Below are 25,027 nucleotides of genomic sequence, written 5' to 3' on the forward strand. Positions count from 1 at the left end.
TGTGAAGTAAAGGGAGCACTCTTCCATTGCAGGTGGGAGGGCAAACTTGTACAACCATATGAAAATCAGTATGGTGTTTTCTCAGAAAATTAGGAATCAATCTACCTCAAGGCCCAACAATACCACATTTGGGCATATATCACAAATAAGAACAATCACACCACAAGGACATTTGTTCAGCTATGTTCATAGCAGTATTATTCGGAATAGCCAGAACCTGGAAACAACCTAGATGCCCCTCAATCAAAGAACAGATAAGAAAATGTGATACATTTACACAATGGAGTACTACTCAGGGGTAAAAACAAACAAACAAAAACCATCCTGAGTGAGGTAACCCAGACTCAGAAAGACAAATACAGTATGTACTCACACATAAGTGGATGCCAGAGATAAAGCAAATGACAACCAACTTACAACCCCCAACCTCAGAAGCTAGAACCCCCCCTTCCAGAAACAAATATAAGCAGATGTAGAGATCCACAACCAACTTCACCTACATGGCATAAATGCACATTTAGAGCTGAGCTTGAGACAATTGACAGATGGAAACCTGTAAAGCTAAGAAGCTTCTGTACATCAAAGAACACTATTGTTTGAGTAATGATAAAGCCCACAGAATGGGGAAAATCCTTCCCAGCTATTCATCTGACAGTGGATTAGTGTCTGCAATGTACAAAGAGCTAAAAAACCTAAATACTGAGAAAACAAATGATCTAACCAAAAGTTGGGATAAGAAGAAAAAGTGCAATATGGAACTAAGTGGAGAATTGTCAAAGAAGAACTACGAATGGCTAAGAAACATTTTCAATAGCTTTACCTTCATGAAGATGCAAATTAAAACTATTTCATCTCACCAAAGTCAGATGATTAACATAAGAAGATGGATGTGGAAAAGAGAAAGACTTGGTCACTGTTGGTAAGAGTGCAAACTGCAGTTGCCAGGATAAAAATCAGTGCAAAGATTCTTTTTTAAAAAAAGCTAAAGAGGGATTGACTGCATGGTCTAGCTATCCAATTCTAAAGTTGGGCATTTGCCCAAGGGAATCTCCATCCTACTGCAAAGATACTTACTCATTCATGTTCATTTTGCTGCTTTATTCACAATAGCCATAAAATTGCAACATCCTAGGTTAGATAGCAAGAGCCAGAAGACAAGAAGGCCTGCTGCAAGATAGTGTCTTCTAGATGACAGAGGAGCAGTATCCATGACATCCTAACAATATGGTTTCCTAAATAAGTCCTGAATAATGTCAATACCAGTTGATTTGAATAGAGAAAATGTCAAGAGACCCTACCCTTACGTGAAAATCCACAGACAACCTGGTTACTGACGGTGGGAGGATCTGTTCTTTCCAGGGAGGATGAACCCTCTGATAGGTGTGAGAATTTCTGAAAAAGCACAAAAGAGACAAAATACCTTTATCGTTGCTTCACTGAAGATAAAAGCATAGTTTTGAACAATTTTTTTGAGTGTAAATGTCAAGATACAAAAGTGTTCAAGGTTTCATTCTTGAGGAATATTTAGATTACGTTCTTTCAAAAGACATCTAATTATGCTATAAGCCCCCTCCCCCATTAGTTGAGCCCTTGACTGTGAACATGGTCTGAACTAAGAGATTCATATGCAGGTCACCACAAGCCACAAACAATCCTGTTAAGAAGATATATACTGAGTTCCTAATAGATATTGAGTATTAGCTTCTTGTCAGATTGCTAAAATGGTTTTATGTCACCTTGATACAAGTAAGAATCATCAGGGAGGAGGGATCCTCAATTGAAAATATCCTCCATTAGATTGGGCTACAGACAAACTGGTAGGGCATTTTCTTAATTAGGGATTGATGGAGGCAGGCCTAGCACATTGTGGGTGGGGCCACCCCTGAACTGACAGTCCTGGGTTCTATTAGAAGGCAGGCTGAGCCTTGAGGAGCAAGCCGCTAAGCAGCACTCCCCCATGGCCTCTGCACCAGCTCCTGCTTTCAGGTTCCTGCCCTATTTGAGTTCCTGTCCTGAATTCCATCAGTGATGAACAGCAATGCTGAAGTATAAGCCAAATAAACTTTTTCCTCCCCAATTTGCTTTTGGTCATGGTGATTCACTGAAGCAATAGAAACCCTGAGACAAGTTGGTACCAGGATAGTGGGTTACATCTCTGACAGACCTGGCCATGTTGTTTTGGGAAGGATTGTGGGAGGGCTTTGGAACTTTGGTCTAGAAAAGTCATTGAGTCTTGAGAGCTGTTCTGTAGGAACTTGGAAGATAAGAATATTGAGAGCAATGCAGACAATGGAGACCTGGCTTGTGAAGATTCAGAAGGAGGATTAAAGCCTGTTGAAACTATTTGTTACTTCGAATTAAGAATCAATGTTTCTGGGTAATTTGGCATGAAGAATCAGCTGTGGTTAAATTAATTAATTAAAATACCAAAACTATTAAAGTGAGACCTTTGCTACACTGGTCAGCTGGAACTGAGAAATTAGCAGTGATTAGGAAGAGAGCAGCATTGTTAACTGAGATCTTCTAGAAGTGTTTCCTAAGAGTCAGCACAGAGAAACTGTGTCCCAGACATTGGCCAAGGTTTTACCTTGTGCTAGTGGCTGAACTTGGTAGTGTAAGGGTCACCCAGGTGATACTATTTTAAAGGCATGTAGGGTGATGGTGAGCAGCTGAGGACTGGCACTGTGAGAGACCAGGAGAGGTAAAGGTGCAACCTCAGTGGCAGTTGAAGGCTCAGCACTGAAGGGGCCATGTAAAGAATTCAAGGCTTCAACCCCAGAGAACCTAGACAACAAAGAGGACCGTAAGATAAACTTACAGGGAATCTACATAGGCATAAGAAAAAGACAAGATCTCCTGAGTAATTTGGGAGTATGGGGGTCATGGGAGAGAGTAAAAGGGGAGAGGGGAGAAAAGGAAGGGAGTGGAAACTGCCTTGGCCTGTTGATAGGGCAGAACTTAGGTAGGTGGGGAAGATGGAACTAAATTCTTGGAGGAAGAAAGCAGAGTCAGAGAGACACCATAGAGACACCAGAAACAGATGTTGATAATTTTACCCAGTAAGCCACTGCCATGTGGCGATATACAGATTAATAGAAATGGGTTAAATTAATATAGGAGTTACCCAATAAGATGCTAGAGCTAATAGGCTAAGCAGTGATTTAATTAATACAGTTTCTGTGTGGTTATTTCAGGGCTAAGCTTTCTGGGCAGCCAGGATGAATAAGCAGGCTCTCCACCTACAGATTAGAGCCAATGTGGGTAACTAAATCCCCATAAAACCTGAGAGAGGTTCAAAAAGAATTCTAGACACAAAAATACAGAGTTTAACACAGCTTCTTGCTGTTTGCTGGTGGCATGCCACAGCTCCTTTAAAGAGAGATTTTCCTGATTCAGCCATAGAAGGAAAAAAAGCCACAGCCATTTTAAAATGGCAACTTTCTGGGCTGTTGTCGGTGCAAACTCTGACTCTTTTTGGCTACAGAGCATTTGAGTTGGGTTTGTGAACAGACTGCTGCAGCTTGCTTAATGGCAATGTGGACCAGCTTTGTGCCTGGAACTGTGATGGTGTGCTTGGCTCTCAGAGGCACAAGCGGCTCCACCATGCTGGACTTGTCAGGGCAAACAGATGGTACCATATTTGACCTAGTAATGTCGCAGCTTGGATTCTTAAGCCTTTTTAAAAGCGTGAAGCAAAAGTGCTCCTGGTCAGTAAAGAATTACAGGTAATGCAATAAGGACAGATTCAGACATAAACGAACTCTAAACAAGTCACAGCATTGGATAAATGTATGTAGCATGGGAGAGAGAAGAAAAACAGTATAGAGAGTCATAAAATAAAGTTAATGCTTAAAAAAAGGTAAAGTCTTTAAAGAGGCACAGTACAGACAGACATAGATTAAAATGAGTTAAAAAAATAAGCCACATCAAGATGAAAAATTCACAGAGAGTCTGGATTATGTATATTATTGTGTCTTCTTTGAATTTTTTGACTGTGAAGAAGCTAAGTACAGAGAGACATTTCATTGTATGGGCTGCTGAGCTAAACCAGCATATATATTCTAAAGGTATCTTGATTCCAAAATTTGAGTCTAAGGATATGTTGTTTTGGAAAGAGGTTTTTCTTTTGTTTTCACAGAAGATAAGAACCTGTGGATTGCTTCCAGACCAATATGGTATGATTAAACAAGACTCCCTGAAAAGTTGCTATAAACACCCCCACAAAGAAAATACTTCGCCCAACTGCTGACTGAGATGAACCTAGCACACAGGATACACCATGAAAGACCTGATTAACAGCACCCCCAAACAGCAGGAAGTAGTATGGACAGAACTACACTCATATTTCCAAATATTGTTTATAATTGTTTATTTACATTTAAAGGGGGTATGCTATAGAGAGTTGCATTGGTATGAATCATGGTTTGTTGATACAAATTTAGGGTCAATTTTGTTATATATATATTTCTGCTCCTGATTAAGGTATTATGATTGTGTAGTTCATTTAAAAATGTAATGTATAATTAATAAATATAGGTTAATAGATAATCATCTATAATAGTCAAGCTTGTACTCATGTTAGTTAGATTTTTCTAGATGTATAGAGATATACATTTGGGCAAGACATACATTTAGGTATTTGGGCAAGAAACTGCTCTTGCCTGGACTGCTTAACTGGACATGCAGGACCCAAAGAGAAATGACTGTTGAACTTACCCAAAGGTGTGATGGTCCTTCAGGGTTCCTGCTTCATGAAAGAGTCTGCAAGACATTCTGCAGGACACAGAATAAAGTGACTGGTAAACTGCCAATATAGGCAGACAATTCTTTGAAATTTCATGGAAAACCTTACTAAATACTATGGGCCTGTAGGCTGAAAATTGATGCCCCAATGGTACAGAAAAACTTTGGGTGACTGTCCAGGCAGCAAGATGTCTCTGTGAATTCTGTGAATTCTAGGGTTGCTTGCAATGTACTTTCTTTTTATTTATTTTTTAATTTATTTATTTATTAAACATTTCCACTTCCTCCCCTCCTCCTATTTCCCTCCACTCCCCCCACTTTCCCTCCCTCTCCCTCTCCAGTCCTAAAAGAAGTCAGGGTGCCCTGTCCTGTGAGAAGTCCAAGGCCCTCTCCTCCATCCAGGCCTAGGAAGGTGAGCATCCAAACAGACTAGGCTCCCAAAAAGCCAGTACATGCAGTAGAATCAAAACCTAGTGCCATTATCATTGGTTTCTCAGTCAGTCCTCATTGTCAGCCACATTCAGAGAGTCTTGTTTGGTCACATGCTCCTTCAGTCCCAGTCCAGCTGGACTTGGTGAGCTCCCATTAGATCAGTCCCATCGCCTCTGTGGGTGGATGCACCCCTCGTGGTCCTGACTTCTTTGCTCATGTTCTCCCTCCTTCTGCTCTTCATCTGGACCTTAGGAGCTCAGTCCAGTGCTCCAATGTGGGTCTCTGTCTCTATCTCCCTCCATCGCTAGATGAAGGTTCTATGGTGATATACAAGATATTCATCAGTGTAGCTGTGGGATAAGGCCAGTTCAGGTACCCTCTCCTCTGCTGCCCAAGGACCTAGCTGGGGACATCTCCTTGGACACCTGTGAACCCCTCTAGAGCCGAGTCTCTTGCCAACGCCAAAATGGCTCCCTTAATTAAGATATCTTCTACCCTGCTCCCATATCCACCCTTCCTCCATCTCAACCATCCCATTCCACCAAGCTCTACACATCCTCCCCTTCTCCCTTCTCTCTCCCCATCTCCCCTTCCTCCCACTTACCCCTCCCCAGTGATCCCAACTTTTGCCCCGTGATCTTGTCTACTTCCAATATCCAGGAGGATAAATATATGTTTTTCTGTGGGTTCACCTTCTTATTTAGCTTCTCTAGGATCATGAATTACAGGCTCAATGTCCTTTGTTTATGGCTAGACTCCACTTATGAGTGAGTACATACCATATTCATCTTTTGGGTCTGGGTTATCTCACTCAGTAAAGTGTTTTCTATTTACATCCATTTGCATGCAAAATTCAAGATGTCATTTTTTTTCCCGCTGAGTAAAACTCTAAAGTATATATTGCCACACCTTCTTTATCCATTCTTCTATTGAGGGGCACCTAGGTTGTTTCCAGGTTCTGGCTATTACAAATAGTGCTGCTAAGAACATGGTTGAACAAATGCTTTTGTAGTTTGATTGAGCATATCTTGGGTATATTCCCAAGAAAGGTATTGCTGGATCCTGAGGTAGGTTGATTCCCAAGGTCTGTGAAGAATTTTGCTAGGATTTTGATGGGCATTGTGTTGAATCTGTATGTTCGACTATTATAAATGATTACCTATTAATCTGCAATTTTAATTATATATTACATTTTTAAATGAGCTGCCTAAACATAATACCTTAAACAAGAGTAGAAGTATACATATAAGAAAATTGACCTTAAATTTGTATCAATAAGCCAATATCCATACAAATGCAAATTATTCATCTGTATATAATATCTCCCTCCCTTTTATTTAGTTTGGGAATTTGGGTGTAGTTGTCCCAAACTGCCTCCTGCTATTCTTTGGTCAAAGTATTTTTAGGGGTTCATGGAGAACGTTTGGGGACTCTTGTTCCATCAAATCACATTAGCCTGGAAGGAATTCACAGGTTCTCATCCTCTGTGGAAACAAAAGCAGAACATCTTTTCCAAAGTAACATATCCTTAGACTCAAATTCTGAAGTCAAGATACCTTTAAAATATATTTGTTAGCAGCCCCCACAATCAAATGTCTCTCTGCAGTCAGAAAATTCAAAGAAAACACAATAATATGCATAATCCAGACTCTCTGTGTATTTTTTATCTTTTTGTGGCTTATGTTTTTATTCCTTTAATCTATGACTCTTTAAAGACATTGTTTTATTTTTTAAAGCTATTTCTTTTTATAACTGTCTATACTCTTTTCTTTTCTCTCCCAAGCCTATGTACATTTATCCAACACTGTGATCCATTCAGAGGTTTTTTTTTTTTTATCTGAATCTGTTTTTATCCCATATCTGTAATCATTTTCTTACCAGGGACACTAAATGTTAAATGGCATGACTAGTATAAGGCTGCTTTGCCTTTTGGCTCTGCCCAGTCCAACATGGTGGAGGTAAGTTCTCCGCCAGCTCTGCAAGCCATGCTCTTCGCCCCAGCTTCAGGGATGCAGCAGGTCTATGTCACTATTAAGCAATTTGTAACACACTGATCACAGAACCCATTTAAGTGCAAGGCCTCCTGAAAGAGCCAGAAATCATTCTGCCTCATGATCCAGGAAGCAACCATTGCTTAATGGAACTGCACTTCTGCTTGTGGCCTGAAAACAGAGCCTATCTGGAAAAAAAAATGTGTCTACTAAGAAGTCATGCTTAACTCTATTTTTTTTATGTCTAGAATTCCTTCCCAAGCTCTCTCAGGTTTTATGCAGATGTAGTTGTCATATGTTGGGCACTATTTTGTAAATGGAGACTGCTCATTCGTTTCCAGCTGCTCAGCCCCGAATGATCACACAGAAAGTATATTAATTACAACTCTGCTTGACCAATGACTCAGGCATATTCCTAGCTAACTCTTGCATCTGATATTAACCTGTTTTTATTAATCTATGTATCACCACGAGGCTACGGCTTACCGGTCCGGTGGTGTCTGTCTGCTTTTTGGCAGCTACATGGTATCTCTTTGACTCCACCTATTCTCACTCCACATCTCTGTTCAGATTTCCTGCCTGGCTTTACTCTGTCAAGCCATTGGCCAAAACAGCTTTATTCATTATCCAATAAAAGCAACAAATATACAGAAGGCTTTCTTTCCCACATCAAGGCTGTTTACTGACTAGCCTTGTCCAGATATTATTAATCATACTTAAGAAATCTAAGAATAGTGCATGTATTCTTTGCCTTTTCCTTAGTTCTCTAAATGTCATAGTTTTCTTCCTTTGTAACTCATAATTAAACAAGCTGTTATGAATTTTGGGATGCATAGCTCCTTTGTTAAGGAGATGCTAAAGTCTTGGTCCCTTACAATTAACCCAACCCCTAGGGACTGGTTGGACCTAGTCTCAGCTGTGTTAGAGAACGGTCATCAGTTGAGCTGGAAGTGCATGTTTAGACAAGAGGCCAGGCTTTTAGAACAGCAGGAAAGATCAAAGGGAGTTGACATCACCCTAGATCAAATTATGGGTGAAGGACTTTATTCTGATCCTCTAGAACAAGCTAATTATGATGAACACACTCTATCCATATGTACTACCGCAGCCTTGAAGGCTTGGGACAGGGTTCAAGACCCAAGACAGAGAACGGAATCATATATCAGAGTTAAACAAGATCCGAGAGAACCATTTGTGGACTTTTTACATAGACTAACTAAAGCTGTACACATAGGGATATCTGACCCAGAGGCAAGGCAGGTAATAATTGAGTCCTTGGCTTATGAGAATGCCAATGTAGAGTGCAAAAGGGTATTGACGCCCCTAAAGATCAGATCAGCACCCCTGGAGGAATGGGTCTTACATACAATGAATATTGAATCGAATGAGCTTCACGCCCATCACGCCCATCACGCCCATCACGCCGATAAGTGGGTAGAAGATGCCATTGCCAACGGTACAAGAAGATATCAGAATACCAAATGTTTTAATTGTGGCAGAATAGGACATATGAAATGGAATTGCAGACAAAGGACTTACAGAAATAATAATAATAATAATGCCTTTGCCAGGAATAACAGGAATAGAAGGCCTCAGCCTTCAGGGTTATGTAGGAGATGTGGGAAAGGCAGACACTGGGACAGCGAATGCAAATCATCAAGAGATAGGCAAGGAAATCCGTTACAGGCGGGAAACGCCATGGGGGGCCTCTCGCAGGCCCCCATGGCGAATGTGGTCCAGTCATTTCCCGTTACAACGGAGAACATGCCTTGTCAGGACAATTAGAAATCCCCATGTCTGTTGTTGGAAGCGAAAATAGCCCAAGAGATGAATTACGTGTATTTTGGCAAACTTCTATAAGTGATCAAAGACCAAAGTTAAGAGTGTGTGTAAATGGCATTTTCATTACTGGCCTGCTGGACACAGGAGCGGATGTTAGTATCATTACTCCAGAATCTTGGCATCCGTATTGGCCACTACAGGATGTAAATGTTCGACTTTTGGGAATTGGGACCCTATCTCGAGTAAGGCAAAGCACTAGATGGGTCGAATGCATCGGTCCTGAGGGACAGATAGGAAAATTAAGGCCATATGTAGCTAATATTGCAGTAAATTTATGGGGTCGTGACCTATTGCAGCAATGGAATACTCAAATTAACATTCCTGCTGCCTCTAGAGCATATATTTCTGAGGAAAACATCAAAAGGTATTACAGATGGCGAAAACCAGCCATTCGGGCTGTACAAGAACACAAACCAATGGATGCCCCTCCAGAACCACCAACGGCCCTACCTCTAAAATGGTTGACTAAGAAACCGATATGGACAAAACAATGGCCTTTATCTGAGGAAAAGTTGCAAGCTTTAGAACAGCTAGTACAAGAGCAATTGGATGCTCAACATATAGAAGAATCTACCAGCCCTTGGAATTCTCCTGTATTTGTGGTTAAGAAAAAATCTGGTAAATGGAGAATGGTGACGGATCTCAGAGCTATAAACAGGATTATTCAACCTATGGGCTCTCTGCAATCTGGACTTCCTTTGCCTTCTTTATTACCAAAAGGATGGCCTCTCATAGTTATTGATTTAAAGGACTGTTTCTTCACAATACCTTTACAAGAAAAGGATAGAGAAAAGTTTGCCTTCACTGTGCCTACTTATAATAACTCTCAACCTACCAAGAGATACCAGTGGACCGTCCTCCCACAGGGCATGTTGAACTCTCCTACCCTGTGCCAATACTTTGTGAATCAACCATTGCAAATAATACGCAAGATGTTTCCCAAATCCGTTGTTTATCATTATATCGATGACATATTATTGTCTGATCCCAACATGGATACCTTAGAGAAACTGTTTGAAGAGGTAAAAACAGTTCTACCTAGATGGGGATTACAGATTGCTCCCGAAAAAATTCAGAGAGGAGATTCTGTTGATTATCTAGGTTATAGAATAGGTTTGCAAAAAATTAAGACACAAAAGGCACAAATTAGGAGAGATCAACTGCATACTCTTAATGACTTTCAAAGGTTGTTGGGAGACATTTCCAGCCTTCGACCGGCTGTTGGGATAACACCTGATATGATAGTTCACTTAAACAAAACCTTAGATGGAGAAAGAGACCTAAACAGTCCCAGAGAATTAACAGCTGAAGCAGAAAAAGAACTGACAATGATTGAAGAAAGATTGCAAGAAGCACATGTGGATAGGGTGAATCCAGAACTCAGTTGTATTCTCGTTATATTGCCTTCAAAAATTTCTCCTACAGGAATTCTAATGCAAAGAGATGATATTATTTTAGAGTGGCTCTTTCTACCTCATAAGCCAAGTAAGAAATTAAAAACCTATGTGGAAAAGGTTTCTGAACTAATCATAAAAGGTAAATTGAGACTTCGCCAACTAGCAGGCATAGACCCAGCAGAAATCATAGTGCCTTTCACCGCTGATGAGATACGAAAATTGTGGGAAGATAATGAACCATGGCAAAGAGCTTGTGCTAACTTTTTAGGAGAAATTAATAACAACTATCCAAAAAGCAAAAGGCTTAACTTTATAAAGAGAACTTCTTGGATTCTTCCTCGAATTGTCCGTGATGCTCCGATAACTGGAGCCCGCACGTTTTATACTGATGCTAATAAATCAGGGAAGGCAGGCTACAAATCAGAAGACTTGAGTAAGGTGGAACAAAGTCCTTATGATTCTGTCCAAAAGGCAGAGTTATTTGCCATTCTTATGGTGCTAAGGGATTTTAAGGAACCTCTTAACATTGTTACTGACTCACAATATGCAGAAAGAGTTATCTTACATATTGAAACTGCCGAATTCATACCTGATGATACTGAACTAACCTCATTGTTTATCCAGGTACAAGAAATGATCAGGAACAGACTTTGCCCTATGTATATAACACACATCCGATCCCATACGGGTCTGCCAGGTCCTGTAGCACGTGGCAATGCAGATATTGATCAGCTATTGATTGGTAGTGTGCTGCAGGCTTCCGAATTTCATGAAAAGCATCATGTCAATAGCAAAGGCTTGAAAAAAGAGTTTTCTATTACATGGCAACAAGCTAAGGAGATTGTAAAGAAATGCCCTACTTGCTCTTTCTATAACCAAGCACCACTGCCTGCAGGGACTAATCCAAAGGGCACCAAAAGGAATGAAATTTGGCAGATGGATGTGTTCCATTTTGCAGAATTTGGAAAATTAAAATATGTACATCATACCATTGACACTTATTCAGGATTCCAATGGGCAACTGCTTTAAGCTCAGAAAAGGCCGATTCAGTAATCACTCACTTATTAGAAGTCATGGCCATCATGGGTATACCTGCGCAAATAAAGACGGATAATGGTCCAGCTTATGTCTCTAGAAAAATGAAATGGTTTTTTGCCTATTACAATATTAAGCATGTTACAGGCATACCCTACAATCCTACAGGTCAAGCAGTCATTGAAAGATCAAATAGGACGATAAAGGAAATGTTAAACAAGCAAAAGGGGGTGGAGAATACCCCCAGAAATAGATTACATAATGCTTTACTAACTTTGAATTTTCTCAACGCTAATGAAAAGGGGACAACGGCTGCAGAGAGACATTGGATAATGGAAAAGTCTGTTGAATTAAATCAACCAGTTTATTTCAAGGATGTGCTAACCTCACAATGGAAGCCAGGGGATGTGCTGCGTTGGGGAAGGGGTTTTGCTCTTGTCTCCACAGGAGAAGAAAAATCGTGGATACCATCAAAATTAATAAAGGTTCGGTTTGAAGAGGAAAAGCCCCTTGGAAAAGAAAAATAACAATTCATGCACAAGGATGGTGAACATACTGATGGTAAGAAACCTATAGTACGGGGGCAGGGTTCTTTTCTTATCCCCACAGGAAGACGCTCACCTGCAAAGGACCTGAGGGACCCTGCATACCTTGAATATTGATGAATTGGAACCAATTGCAACCCAACAAGGATCAGCATTAACATTGGGTAAGCTCGGTGAGTATAAAAAACAATTTTTGTATGTGTGTCAATATGCATTTCTTCATAGATATTCAGAGCTGGTTTCTTGGAGTTGGACTCTGGCCCAGTCCCTCTCCAATTCCAAGCTTGTTTATAAGAGATTTCTCAGAGTTTCTGTCTCAGGTTAGGAGTAAGATTATGAGACAGAATATTAAAAACAATAATGTTGATGATGGTACCAATATATTTGCCTTCTTTGCCTTCATTCATATCTATGGTTGTTTTTAATGCACCTTTCATTGAAGATATGCACGTATACGTCTGTATGTGTCCTTGTAGATAATGCTTATCTCTCTCGCAACAAACGACAAAAATTTTTTTTTTCTTCAGTAATCTTTGCAGTTTCCAGGATGAAGACGGGGCCCCGCAACATCAACTCCAACTAGTTATTATGACGTCATGTTTTAGTAGCGCTAATATTTGGCCTGTTTTTTGGTACCAATTGCACAGAACACTTTTGAATGGTGCACATTTTTGACAACGTTCTGGCCTCATTTTTCAAAAAAAAAAAAAATTCAGAGGCTGGACACATTTTTCCTAGACGAAATGTTACCCTGGGTATTCTACCATCATTTGCTTTCACAGGAACCCCTGGGAAGAAAAGTCGCCCCTATGTCAGCTGGAAGCAATCTTGGATGACGACGCCCCCCCTCCAAACAAAGTTTACCCTCAGATTTAGGGACACTAATTGGTGGCTGGTATAGGGTGGTCGGGTTGTGGAAGGCTTTATATGGACTCAGGGGTATAATTTATGTGTATATCTATATGTATTAAAAAAAAAAGGGGGGGGGAGGGAGGGATTAACTGGTGATCTGAAGGAATAATTGATTTTTGTGTTATTGTTTTTCTTTTTTTTTAAAAAAAAAACTATATGAGTGTTGATTCTTGTATATTGATATATTGAACATTATATGAGAGTATGATACTACCTCTGTTTGAAACAATTGTTATATTGACATTGTTTACTATATTGCAATGTACATCTCTACCTCTGATATTATTTATGTAATGACATTGTTTACCATATTGCACTGTACATTTCTACCTCAGATATTATTTATGTAAGGACCCTGTTTACATTTTGGAAATCATTGTCTTCATTTTTTTTGCACAGTTGTCTATTCTATTAGTCTTACAGTTACATAAGTGTTGAGAATTATATGTTGGTCATATTTATATTTAGGACAATCAGGTTTTTTAGACACATAGAGGTTGTATTTAGTATAGATAGCATAATCTTCAACCTCTTTGAAGAACTGTAGAACATGGCCTTTAATCTAACCTACAGTTTTGTATTTATGAGACACAATCACTCCTGGCAACAATGCTCTACTCCCGAGAGAACGTTGAGCACCAAAGACACTCCACTGGGAGTTTGTCTTCTACTTGGCAGAACTGGCCTTGGGGCAAAGAAAAGCCCATACCTCCATTACTGACTAAAGTACGAAATATCCATAAGTGGATAAAACAGAATTGTCTTATCTTGCCAAGACAGGATAGGATAGTTCTACTAAAGGTTCCTTGCCATTGTATAATGGTATGTCAGGTTTTTTCAGGCCTCAGCCAAAGTTGGTTGCCTCAACATTGCTATCAAGACTTCGTGTGGTTGCCCAGGTAGTCAATTGTCTCTGTCTTCTGTTGCACATTTTGGAAGTTTCTCGTTTGTGCTTCCTGGTTGCTTTGGTAATTTTACTCTCCTTCTCAGATCTTTGATGGGGTTGAAGATTAGATAATGGTAGCTACCTTCTAGATTATTTAGACTTCTCAAAGTAGAGTGATTAGAAAAATTCTTCGTTATATACTTCTCGCCTGATATTGTTTACTTTTTGTAATTTTATATGATCTGTTCCCATTGTATATAGTTGTATTTGGTTTCTGAATCTGTCTTATTTAGACAAAAAAGGGGAGATGTTGGGGCAGCTGGCCCAATCCCTGCGTTCAGGGGCGTGGCTGCTCCAGCGGGGTAGCATTGCCCTTTAAATAGGATTGGGGGCCGGAAGGCAGCCCCGTTCTTGGCGCTCGCCCGCGCTCTCCTTCTGCTCCGTTGGACCCTTGGTTCTGTGAGTTCCCTTATCTCCCTTTGTATTAAAATTGAGTAATTATAAAAGGACTATTTTTGGTTATTTCCAATCTTCGCCGCTTCAGAAAATGCCTTATAGAAAGGCATTATGGGGGAATTTTGTCGATTAAGGTTTCCTCCTTTCAGATAGCTCAAGTTCATGGGTCAAGTTGATATAAGATTAGCCAGCACACTGTCCCTTCTTGTCTAATTGGGCACTCTAAATGCAACTATCACCATGATTCATGACCACTCTTCATTACCACAACCACAGCAAAAGTAAGAGACCATACCTCTGTGGTGTGTGGTGTGTATGTGTGTGTGTGTGTGTGTGTGTGTGTGTGTGTGTTACGGAAGGCCATGAAAAGGGGAGGCAAAATGAAACTAAGAGTCAAGAGAGACTCTAGAACTGGGTCTTTATGAAATGAAGCACGATTAATAAAAACTCAGAGACAGAAATTGAGGTTCAACCTGAAGGTCAAAAAAGCAAAACAACCAGCCACTAGTTCTTACCTCTACCTCAGTCCAAAATGGCAATCCTACTTCCAGGAATTTCAGAATGAGACTGAGCCTGGGAGCTGTCTCCTCCCATTTTATAATCCTTTCTAGTCTGGGATTAAAGGTATGCTCCACTTGTGCCTGTTTTCTATGGCAAACTAGTGTGGTTGCATAAATTTAAGGTAGTGTGTTATTACTACCTGGTCTGTAAAGCTGACCTGTGTGGCTGCTTTACTTTCCTGATCCTCAGGAAAGTTTTGTTTATTAAAAAACAATAAATGAAATGCCACTACAATGAAAGGCATCTGGAGTGAGAGTTTTGTTTTATTTTTCTTTCTGAGCTCATACAACCTCAATTAATGTTATGTATCCTAAATCCACTTATTTCCCTGCAGATTTTATGGTTTCATTTTTCTTTTATGCCTGAACAGGATTTTATTTTAGACACACACTAGGTTTCCATTACCCATTCACCTGTTGATGAGCAGCTACATTAGTTCTATTTCCTTGCTGTGGTGAATAGAACAGAAATGAACATGGAGGTGCGAGCATCTCTATGGTAAAGTGTGGGATGCACCGGGCAAATGCCCAGGAGCAAAGGAGCTGGGTCATATGGCAGTTTGGGGTTTTTTGTGAGGTTTGTTGCTGTTGTTGTTTGTTTTTGAGGAACCTCTGAAATTACTTTATCATGTATGCATTTATATATGTAAACAAATGTACATACATGTGTGTGGTATAGCATGTATAAAGGAGATGAAGAAGGGGTAATTTTAGATGATGAGGAAGGGCAGAATGCAGCTAAAGGACACATGAGCCGCGTAAGAGGATGGAAAGCTAAATGTTTTTCTTGTTTCCCTAGAAAAAAAGGAAAGTCTCCCAACAGCAGACCTAAGACAAAGAAAGTGACACATTTAGTCTGCCTAGAATTCCCACCAGTTCTCCTGGACATGGGACACCTCCGCTAAGGCAGCTAAATCTTCATCGTTCTCCCTGTCCAGTTCTTACTACATAGGCCCAGGCTGGCCCTAAATCCTGATTTCGCTGCTGAGGTTACAAGCGTGGGTGCCTGACTCAAGCTCTGTTCTTGGAACCTGCAGGTAATAAAAGGAACTCGATTTCCAAATGTGAAAACCCAGATATCTAACGACAGGGTCAGATCTGTGAGGTGGTGCCAGGACACAGCGGAAGAGAACAATAGCCTGTGAATGTGTTTGGGGCCAGGAAAGAAGCTTTCAGATATCTGGCATGAAAATAGATGGGAACTGTTTACTAGATTCTCAAGGATGGAGAATGCTAGCAGCATCTCCAAAGATGAATGCAATCTGTAGGGTGGTGTTCTGAGTGTTCCCTGCATCTTTGATATCACATCATGGAGTTTGGATAAGTCAACATAATCTAATCTTTCATCATTGTATCTAAAGTAGATACTAACTTGTATGACATCTTATAAAATGTGGTTTACTTCTTTTATAGTACTTTGCTGAATACTTTATACATGAGTAGAACGTGTATGGATCAAATTCATGCCCCTTTCCCTTCCCCAACTCCTCTCCTATGTCCCTAAAACTTCACCCAACTCCACATGCAATATCTCTCTATTTCTCTCTTACACACACGCACACACACACACACACCACATCACACTCACAAACACCACTCACAATCACACAAACACCACACACAACACACATGCACACACCACACTCATGCACACACTACACTCATGCACATGCAGACATACACACACCACACACACACTCTAGTTCTCATTACTTCCACCAGATGTGCTTTGGGATGAAAGAAGACCCAGGGCTGAGTGGGAAACTCTCAGGGGCTGCTTGTATAATGTTCTTGGATGTGCTGAAATAGGGAAGGAAGCATCTTGCCCCTGGCATTCTCTGGACAGGTAGAAGGAGTGCCCAATGAATTGGTACTCCATGGGCCAAAAACAAGGGTCTGAGGGAGGAGAGTTCACATGTCAGGATAATGCAGGAAAGCCTATACTTTGTGCAGATTCCCTATGAATACATTGCTTCTCAGATGTCACAAAAATATGAAGCTGAAAGACAGTTGAGAAACTTGAAATGGGAAGAAAGGAGATAACCCCTTGTGGGTTTTCCTGGGTGAAATCAATATACCTCTGTGCAGGTGAGAGAATACAAACTGTGTAACTTCACACTCACCGAGTGATCTGCCTCCTGATGGTGTAATACAGGGATAGTTTGACTCCCACAGGGTTCAGATTTCTCTTTAAGCTGATCTCCCAGAAGCTATTTAGGCAGGATCTGGATTCAAGGACACACACACCTGACAGCACCATGGCGCTGGGAGGGGCCTTCAGCATCTTTATGGCACTCTGCTTGTCTTGCCTGCTCATCTTGATTGCTTGGAAGAGAACCAGTAAGGGACGGAAGCTGCCTCCCGGCCCCACACCAATACCGTTTTTGGGGAACCTGTTTCAAGTTCGCATTGATGGCATGTTTCAATCCTTCCTAAAGGTGAGTGTGTCCATTGCTTCTTAGAGCAATGAAGTCAACAAACAGCAGAGCTGAGTTCACACCAAGCCCATGATTCCTAACCACAGACTCAGAGAGACATTTTAGTAAACTTAAATTACGGAATCCTAGAATCAAGGGGGAAGAAAGTCTTAGATTCTGAGTACACTAAAACTGAGTTCCGCTCTTCTTGGGACCCTGGATCACAGTCTAAGGGGTTGTGGAGTCTCATTTCTTTAAGGGCAAATTGTCTTAGACTTTTACGACACTAGAAACCTAGCCTTTCAAAGAGAGAAGGTGTAGAGAAGGTGTAGCAGAGTCCAGCTATTCCAAGTCCATTGTTTTACAAACAAAACTAAGATGTACAAAATTAGGGACATGCACTGCCCAAGGTCACAGGAATCAGTATGATGTGCTTTTCCCCAACACCCTTCCAAGCCCAGGACCTTCCTCTAGTCCTACCTTTCCATCCTCCTAGAATCTCTCCCCTTGACTGGGGGTCTCATCACACTCCATTTTACTCCTTCCCTCGGTATCTTTCTTCACGCCCAGCTCCAGGAAAAATATGGGACTGTGTTCACTGTATACTTTGGTCCAAGGCCAGTGGTTATCTTATGTGGGCATGAGGCTGTGAAGGAGGCCCTGGTTGACCAAGCAGATGACTTCAGTGGCCGTGGTGAAATGCCTACATTAGAGAAGAACTTCCAAGGTCATGGTAAGTGGCAGCAATAGGAACAAAACCAATTGCAATGTATTTAGTGTGTTGATGGGTCTCTGGTAGATGATTCATGAATCACGTACATTGACTCCCTCGAGAAGGGTATGAATGCCCTGCTAATTTTGGAAGTGCAAAAGCTAATGGTAGAAAAGGTAAGGTAATGTCTCGCAGTATGTGTGAGGGCTACTTGGTTTTTGGATTCCAGAATCTGAACTCTAAAATGCTTGTACTGTTATTTTTATTCTTACTTTTCATGAATTACTGTGTGGTAATATATGTGTACCCCATAAAAGCTTAGCAGCCAGGCTTAGTTCCTATCTGCCCGTATGCACATACAACACAGGTTTCACAGCACCTGCATTTAGGATTATTCTTGTCTAGTGTTACCTGTGCATTCTACAAATGTAGGCAGGCTCACTTCCCTTGTTTCATCTGTCTATCTCTCTATCCTTCTATCAATATACATTTTTCTCAGTTCTACCCATTGTTCTATAAATCCATGAAAATATATTCACTATCCTGTGTATGCAAACATCTTTCCATCCTATTAGTCATATTTCTGTCATTGTTCTATGTATCCATGAATCCACCAATGCTTTGACTTGTGCAGTGACCTTTAAGTCATTCACACACATATTAATCTTTCCATCCAACTGCTCTTCCATCCATCCATCCACCTTTTCTTTCAGCTGCTATCTGTTCATCTTAATCCCTCTGTCCACTAACACCTCACTCAGAGTGTTTCATCTTTATATCTGTCCAGACAGACAGACAGACATTCATCTACCCACCCATATATCATTCCAGTCCAGAGCACAGGCTGCTTATCCAGGGACCTGAGTTTGGTTCCCAGCACTCACACAGGGCTCACAACCATCCAGTTTCAGGGGGATCTGATGCCTTCCTCTGGACTCCACCATTACACTCTTCCTGTCATTTATCAACATATTTTAAACTGATCTTATTAAAATCCCAAGGAATTCGCCAGTCGACAACCCTGGTGATTTCTTCTAGTCTTCATGCAAGGTAAATCCTTTTTCTATAGGTGCACTGATGTACAGCGGTGAGCTTCTGTGCACACACATATATAAGTTTGAAGATTCCAACTGTCACTAAGAAGATAAAAATAGCCTTTCCACTTAAGGAATACTCTATACGGCGTGTCATCCTTACCTCCTCCACTTTTCTTGACACTGAAACTAACCCAGCCACAGCTCGCTAGCCTAAAAGAAAACTTCCTTGCTCTCCGAGATTATTCCTAGCCTCATTCCCTTTTCCTTCATCCCTGGACTATTTTGGAGAGAATCTTGATTTCCCATTGAGCCTGGAAGGCTGACTTTCATAATTGTGTCTACTACATACTTGAGAGCACAAAGGGGAGGGGGCAGGGGCCTGACCATTGACATTCCGGCAGGTTTGGCTCTGTCCAATGGAGAACGATGGAAGGTTCTTCGGCGTTTCTCCCTGACCATTCTTCGAAACTTTGGGATGGGAAAGCGGAGCATTGAGGAGCGGATCCAGGAGGAGGCTGGTTACCTGCTGGAAGAATTCCACAAGACCAAGGGTATGGAGACCACATCGGATAACTGGGTATTTACAGAGAGCTAAGTTCATGGGGAGACTTGGCGGAAGAAAGACCTGAAATAGGAAAGGTTGGAAAACATTAAGGGTTCACAGAGATTTTCAGTGAGGTTCCAATGTTACAAATTAACATGGAAGATTCTGAGTGACAGTTTGTCTAGAAATGCTCCTCAGTGAACCTCAGCTGTTTGTAGCTCAAGAAATCATGCAGGATTCTTGTGTTGGTTGAGCCTGCGTCTTTTCCTGGAGAAAGGATCAAATGTTGCTCTGTCATACATGCTTTATTGTGATAATGAAAACAACACAAAACTCACCATCTTCCCCATTTTTAAGCGTAGGCACAGTTTTTCAGGCTGGAGAGACGGCTCGGCTGCTAGAGCACTGGCTGCTCATCCTGGGACCTGAGTTTGATTCCTAGCACTGTCATGAGAATCACAAAAGTCCAGAATTCAAGTTTCAGGGGATCCAATGCCCTCTTCCAGCTTCCAACAGTACCAGGCATGCATGTAGTTCATAGATATATATGCAGGCAAAACAACTATTCTCAAATAAAAGTTCAATTAGAACAAAAATTTAAAGAGTATAGTGTATATACTCATCACAGTAAACAAATGCTTAGAAATATCTCATTTTGAGGTTCTTTTCTCCCACCCATCCCTGGTGTGTGGGGGGAGGGGCATGCCCTATGCAGCCAGGCTGGCTTTGAACTTGCTTCAGTTAACACACACACACACACACACACACACACACACACTTCCTTCAGGAAAACTATTCTCTTGAGTATTTTACTACATTAATTTTTTTTCAAAAATTACAATGTATTTATATCATATTTTTCCCTCCCAACTCCTCCCAGATCATCCCCACCTCCATACCCACTCAACTTCATGTTATTTTTCTCAAAATAAAATAAAAGAACGAAAATCAAAGCACACAAACACCCCTAATCAAGAAGCTATTTGCAATTGGTACCTGCTGGTGAGGGAAAGAACCAGTCTCCCCAATGGAGTGTGAACGGATAATAGCAACCACACTCCAGAGAAGCCCCCATGCCCAGGAGTGGGCCAACACAAAACAGGACCTGAGGGTTTTTGTTTATTTGTGATTTGTGTTTTATTGAAGTTTTCACAGTGTCTAGTTCCCAGCATATAAAAAGGTATGGCACCAATAGAGTCTAGAAAGCAAAGACAGAGATTCAGATATATAGAAACAAATAGAAGTCCCTTGTTAGGACTCTGTAAAAGAATACGGAGTCCACCCATGGCTTTGAACAGTCTTGTACTTCTAGAAGTTATCTGCTATGTTGTATATTGTAAATGTGTGCATAATACTGGAGAAATTGAGCCCCACACCCATTACTTGACCAGGATCCCATTTTACAGATAATGTGTCTGAGACTGAGGGAAGTAATGTCCTTTCTCATATGAATGAATGTTGGATGTATGTATGTGCATATTCATGTTCACATGTTCTTGTACACAAGTGTACATATGTGTAGAAGTCAGAGACTGACATCAGAGGTCTTCCTCAGTCCCTCTCACCTCTGTTCACTGAGGGATTTGTGGATTGTCGCTGCACCCAGAGCTCTTCCCTACCACAGACCCAGCTAGCCAGCTTCTGCCGCGGAATGCCTGTCTCCACCTCTCAAGTGTTAAATCGGAGACAAGCTGCCACACTTTTTTAAGTTGACCAGCCTTAGCCAGGCGGTGGTGGCACATGCCTTTAATCCCAGCACTTGGGAGGCATAGGCAAGTGGATCTCAGTGAGTTAAAGGTCAGCCTGGTCTACAAGAGCTAGTTCCAGGATATGTTCCAAAGTTACAGAGAAACCCTGTCTTGAAAAATCAAACAAAAAATAGGAAGGAAGGAAAGAAGGAAGGAAGGAAAGAAGGAAGGAAGGAAGGAACGAAGGAAGGAAGGAAGGAAGGAAGGAAGGAAGGAAGGAAGGAAGAAAGCTGCCCAGCTTTATCTCTGGGTGCTCAGGATTCTAACTCCAATCTTCCAGTTAATGTGGTAAATGGTTTGTCTGTTGGGCCTTCTTCTCTCCATAAGATAAACAGATTTTTTGGTAGACAGAGACTGAATTTAGGTGTTTTTTTAAATTGTTTTCTTATTTTATGTGTACAAATATTTTGCTTGCACATATGTCTGTGTACCATGTGCATGCCTGGTGCTCCCAGAAGCCAGATGATTCTTAGAACTGGAGCTACAGATGGCTGGGGATTAAACCTGGTTCCTTTTCGAGAGCAGCCAGTGCTCTTAGCTTTGGAGCCATCTCTCCAGCCCCTGGGGGTTTTGTTTGTTTGTTTGTCTGGTTTTTGGTTTTTTTCTTTTTTCAGATGTGTCCTCTATTACTTTCCACCACAAATACATTTAGGGAACAGTGACAAAAGATCATGCTGAACTTCTCTAGAATTTCTTGGGTGTTTACTCCAGGCCAGGAGACATGCTAGGCATCTTACATGCATCATCATAATGAACACCCACAGATCAGTCAGAGATTTCCAAACCAGGTTGCGGTTTGGGAAAACTAGACTCAGATATGCAAACAAGGCACTAGTGCCTACCACTAAGCAGTGGACGTGAGGCTCTGTGCCAACACTGAGAAATCTACTGCCCTACCTCTCTTGTGACTGGTTCCCACACGGTCACTTTCTATCTCTAGGAGCACCCATAGATCCCACCTTCTACCTGAGCCGCACCGTGTCCAATGTCATCTGCTCCGTTGTCTTCGGGAAACGCTTCGACTATGAGGACAAATGTTTCCAGAACCTAATGAAGTTGATCAATGAGAGCTTCGTGGAGATGAGCAAGCCCTGGGCACAGGTATTTAGTAACCACCAGTCAACTCCCTGCCCACCCTGCATTCTCAAGCAAGCACTTTCCTATGCACCACCTAACCCTCTTCCTTTCATCCCTGGGAGGTGCTTATCCATTCGTCTAATAGTTCAGAAAACAAGGTGTTACACCCAAATCTCAAACCCAACAGTAGACGACTTAGTGAAACAGGGCATCTCTGAGTAGCTTAGGAGCCTTGAACCACCACCGATCTTTCTTCTCAGTGTCCCTGGTGAAGGGATTAACAGTGATTTCTGCTCTGCCCTAGCTCCAGCCACATGAGCCCAACTCTCTGACTTTAGAACTTGGCCCATCTTGTCCCTGACACACACCCCTTTGCTTCTGCCCACAGTTATATGACATGTTCTGGGGAATCATGCAGTATTTTCCAGGAAGTCACAACCACCTCTATAACTTGATAGAAGAACTTAAGGACTTCATTGCATCCAGGGTCAAGATCAATGAAGCATCCTTTGACCCCTCAAACCCTAGAGACTTTATCGACTGCTTTCTCGTCAAGATGTACCAGGTACTTTTCCCTTATGCCATTCTTTCTGTCTTTTGAAGCCTTCATCCCTGCCATGTCAAACCCATCTTGCAACTCTTAGAGGAAAAGAGAAAAAACATTATCTCATACAGTTTACTTCTCTCTCTAGATAAAAATGGAGAAACTGTAGAAATGTGAGCCACTTGCACCTTTCAAATAAATTTTCATAAAATTAATGTAATCAGATATATTTGTATTTTATATATATGTAGTCAGGATTCTCTAGAGCCATGGTTCTCAACCTTCTTAAGGCTGCAACCCTTTAATACAGTTCCTCATGCTGTGGTGACCCTCCCAATCCAAAAATTGATTGCCACTTCATATCTGTAATTTTGCTACTGTTATAAATTATAATGTAAATATCTGATATGCAACACCTGTGGAGGTCATGAGCCACAGAGGGACAAAACTTACAGAATGTGTGTGTGTGTGTGTGTGTGTGTGTGTGTGTGTGTGTGTGGTGTGTGTTCAGGATTTATTAGAATGGCTTACAGGATGTGGTTCAGCTCGTCAACAATGGCTATCTACCAATGGAATGTCCAAGAATCCTCTAGTTGTTCAGTCCATGAGGCTGGCTGTCTCAGGTGGTCTTCAGTATCTGCAAGAACCCTGAAGAAGTTGACTCTAATGCCGGTGAAGAATGGACTTACAAACAAAATGAGAGCAAACAGGCAAAGAGAACCAGCTTCCTTCTTCCATGTCCTTTATATAGGTTACCAGCAGATTAAAGGTAGAACATTGCACCTCACAAGATCTGGATTGAAGGTGTATCTTCCCACATGAAAGATCCAGATGAAATAGGTCTTCCCACTTCAAGTTGACAACCAAGAATAGCCGTCACATATTAGTTGCATGTTAGTGGGTTTTCATGTGATACTTTCTTACAAGAATACAGCCTGCACTGGTCAACACCAATACCCTTTGTCTTTGTGAGCATGGCCTACTTTCAAGTAAACTTTTCCTAGTTTCCATCTATGACAGAGAACACGCAGTAACTGCCTCTGTGCCTTGTTTGTTTGTATAACCTTATTCCTCCAGTTATATTCATTTTGCTGCAAAGAACTTGTTCTTCATGACAGGATGTATATATACTATATTTTTCTAAAATATACTTCAGATCTACAAAGTTTAGCATAAAGAAACTTACAATCTTACAGTTCTAAGATTATTTATACAGCAGACTATATTACTGAAAATCAGAATGTGCCTTCAGAGTCTCAGCAGTGAGAACCTTAGCAGTTCACTCTCTAAATTTAAGTTTAAGCTTCAAATTCACAAGTTTAAAGCCTTTGAAGTGTAGGGATAAAAGTAGTCTGCATGCCTGTGTGGTGGCCATTGGAATTCTAGGAAAATCATTATGGAACCCGAGTATTTGGCAGTTGGAAGTTATAGGTTCTAATGCCCCCCAAACTTTCAAATTGTGTAAAATTCTGCTTCCTCTTCCCTTCTCTTCTTTCTCACTACATATGCACTGTCTTTTTCTTGCCATTCCTCTAAAACACCAGACATGCACCTGCCTCAGCACCTTTGCTCATTGTCTCTTCTGGATTTACTTAACCCATCTTTCTACCTCCCACTAATAGAACTCCTCTACAGAGAAGGGAGGGGAAGATAAAGTCTCACATGGGTGATTTTATTGGCAATTCCCTTTGCTTTCAGGATAAAAGTGACCCCAACACAGAATTCAACCTTAAGAACTTGGTCCTTACCACCCTCAACCTCTTCTTTGCTGGCACAGAAACAGTGAGTTCCACCTTGCGCTATGGATTCTTGCTGATGATGAAATATCCCGAGGTAGAGGGTAAGTTTCTAATGAGCAACTAATCTGATATCTCATATACCTCCTCAGAAGGATAGTGATCTTGAAATTGTACAATCCCACAGTCTTAGCCTCTCTTTCCTTGATGGCTTCAGAACAGGGTCCATCACCCCTCTGATTGTCCCTAGATTTGTTCTCTGTGGCTGTTGAGACTTAGAAGCCTGTATTTATCATCTGATCTTCCTAGTCAGGGCTTTTGCTCAGAGTGGCTTCCACTAGACTGACATCAAGGAAGAAAGACAGTGACATTTTCTCTGCCTTCCCAGTTCCCAGAGAGCCTTAATTGAGCT

The 25,027-nt window shown here is 41.2% G+C and overlaps 1 protein-coding gene across 10 annotated transcripts in view; it reads left to right on the forward strand.

Annotated features, from left to right (window-relative positions):
- The window catches only part of LOC119820758 (cytochrome P450 2G1), a 31,163-nt gene that overhangs the window by 2,718 nt on the left and 3,418 nt on the right, over positions 1-25,027 (forward strand). For 2 of the 10 annotated variants that reach the window (XM_038339333.1, XM_038339335.1), the window contains 7 exons: positions 15,739-15,837; positions 17,019-17,238; positions 17,788-17,950; positions 19,368-19,517; positions 22,199-22,359; positions 22,724-22,900; positions 24,578-24,719. In XM_038339333.1, the coding sequence (XP_038195261.1) occupies positions 17,059-17,238; positions 17,788-17,950; positions 19,368-19,517; positions 22,199-22,359; positions 22,724-22,900; positions 24,578-24,719 (973 nt within the window). In that variant the 5' untranslated portion in view covers positions 15,739-15,837; positions 17,019-17,058. Of the gene's footprint in view, positions 1-15,738; positions 15,838-16,975; positions 17,239-17,787; positions 17,951-19,367; positions 19,518-22,198; positions 22,360-22,723; positions 22,901-24,577; positions 24,720-25,027 lie in introns of all 10 variants that reach the window. The other 8 variants (XM_038339337.1, XM_038339336.1, XM_038339340.1 and 5 more) reach the window with 5 other exon arrangements.

The sequence above is a fragment of the Arvicola amphibius genome, chromosome 8 (assembly GCF_903992535.2).
Source record: "Arvicola amphibius chromosome 8, mArvAmp1.2, whole genome shotgun sequence".
NCBI lineage: Eukaryota > Metazoa > Chordata > Mammalia > Rodentia > Cricetidae > Arvicola > Arvicola amphibius.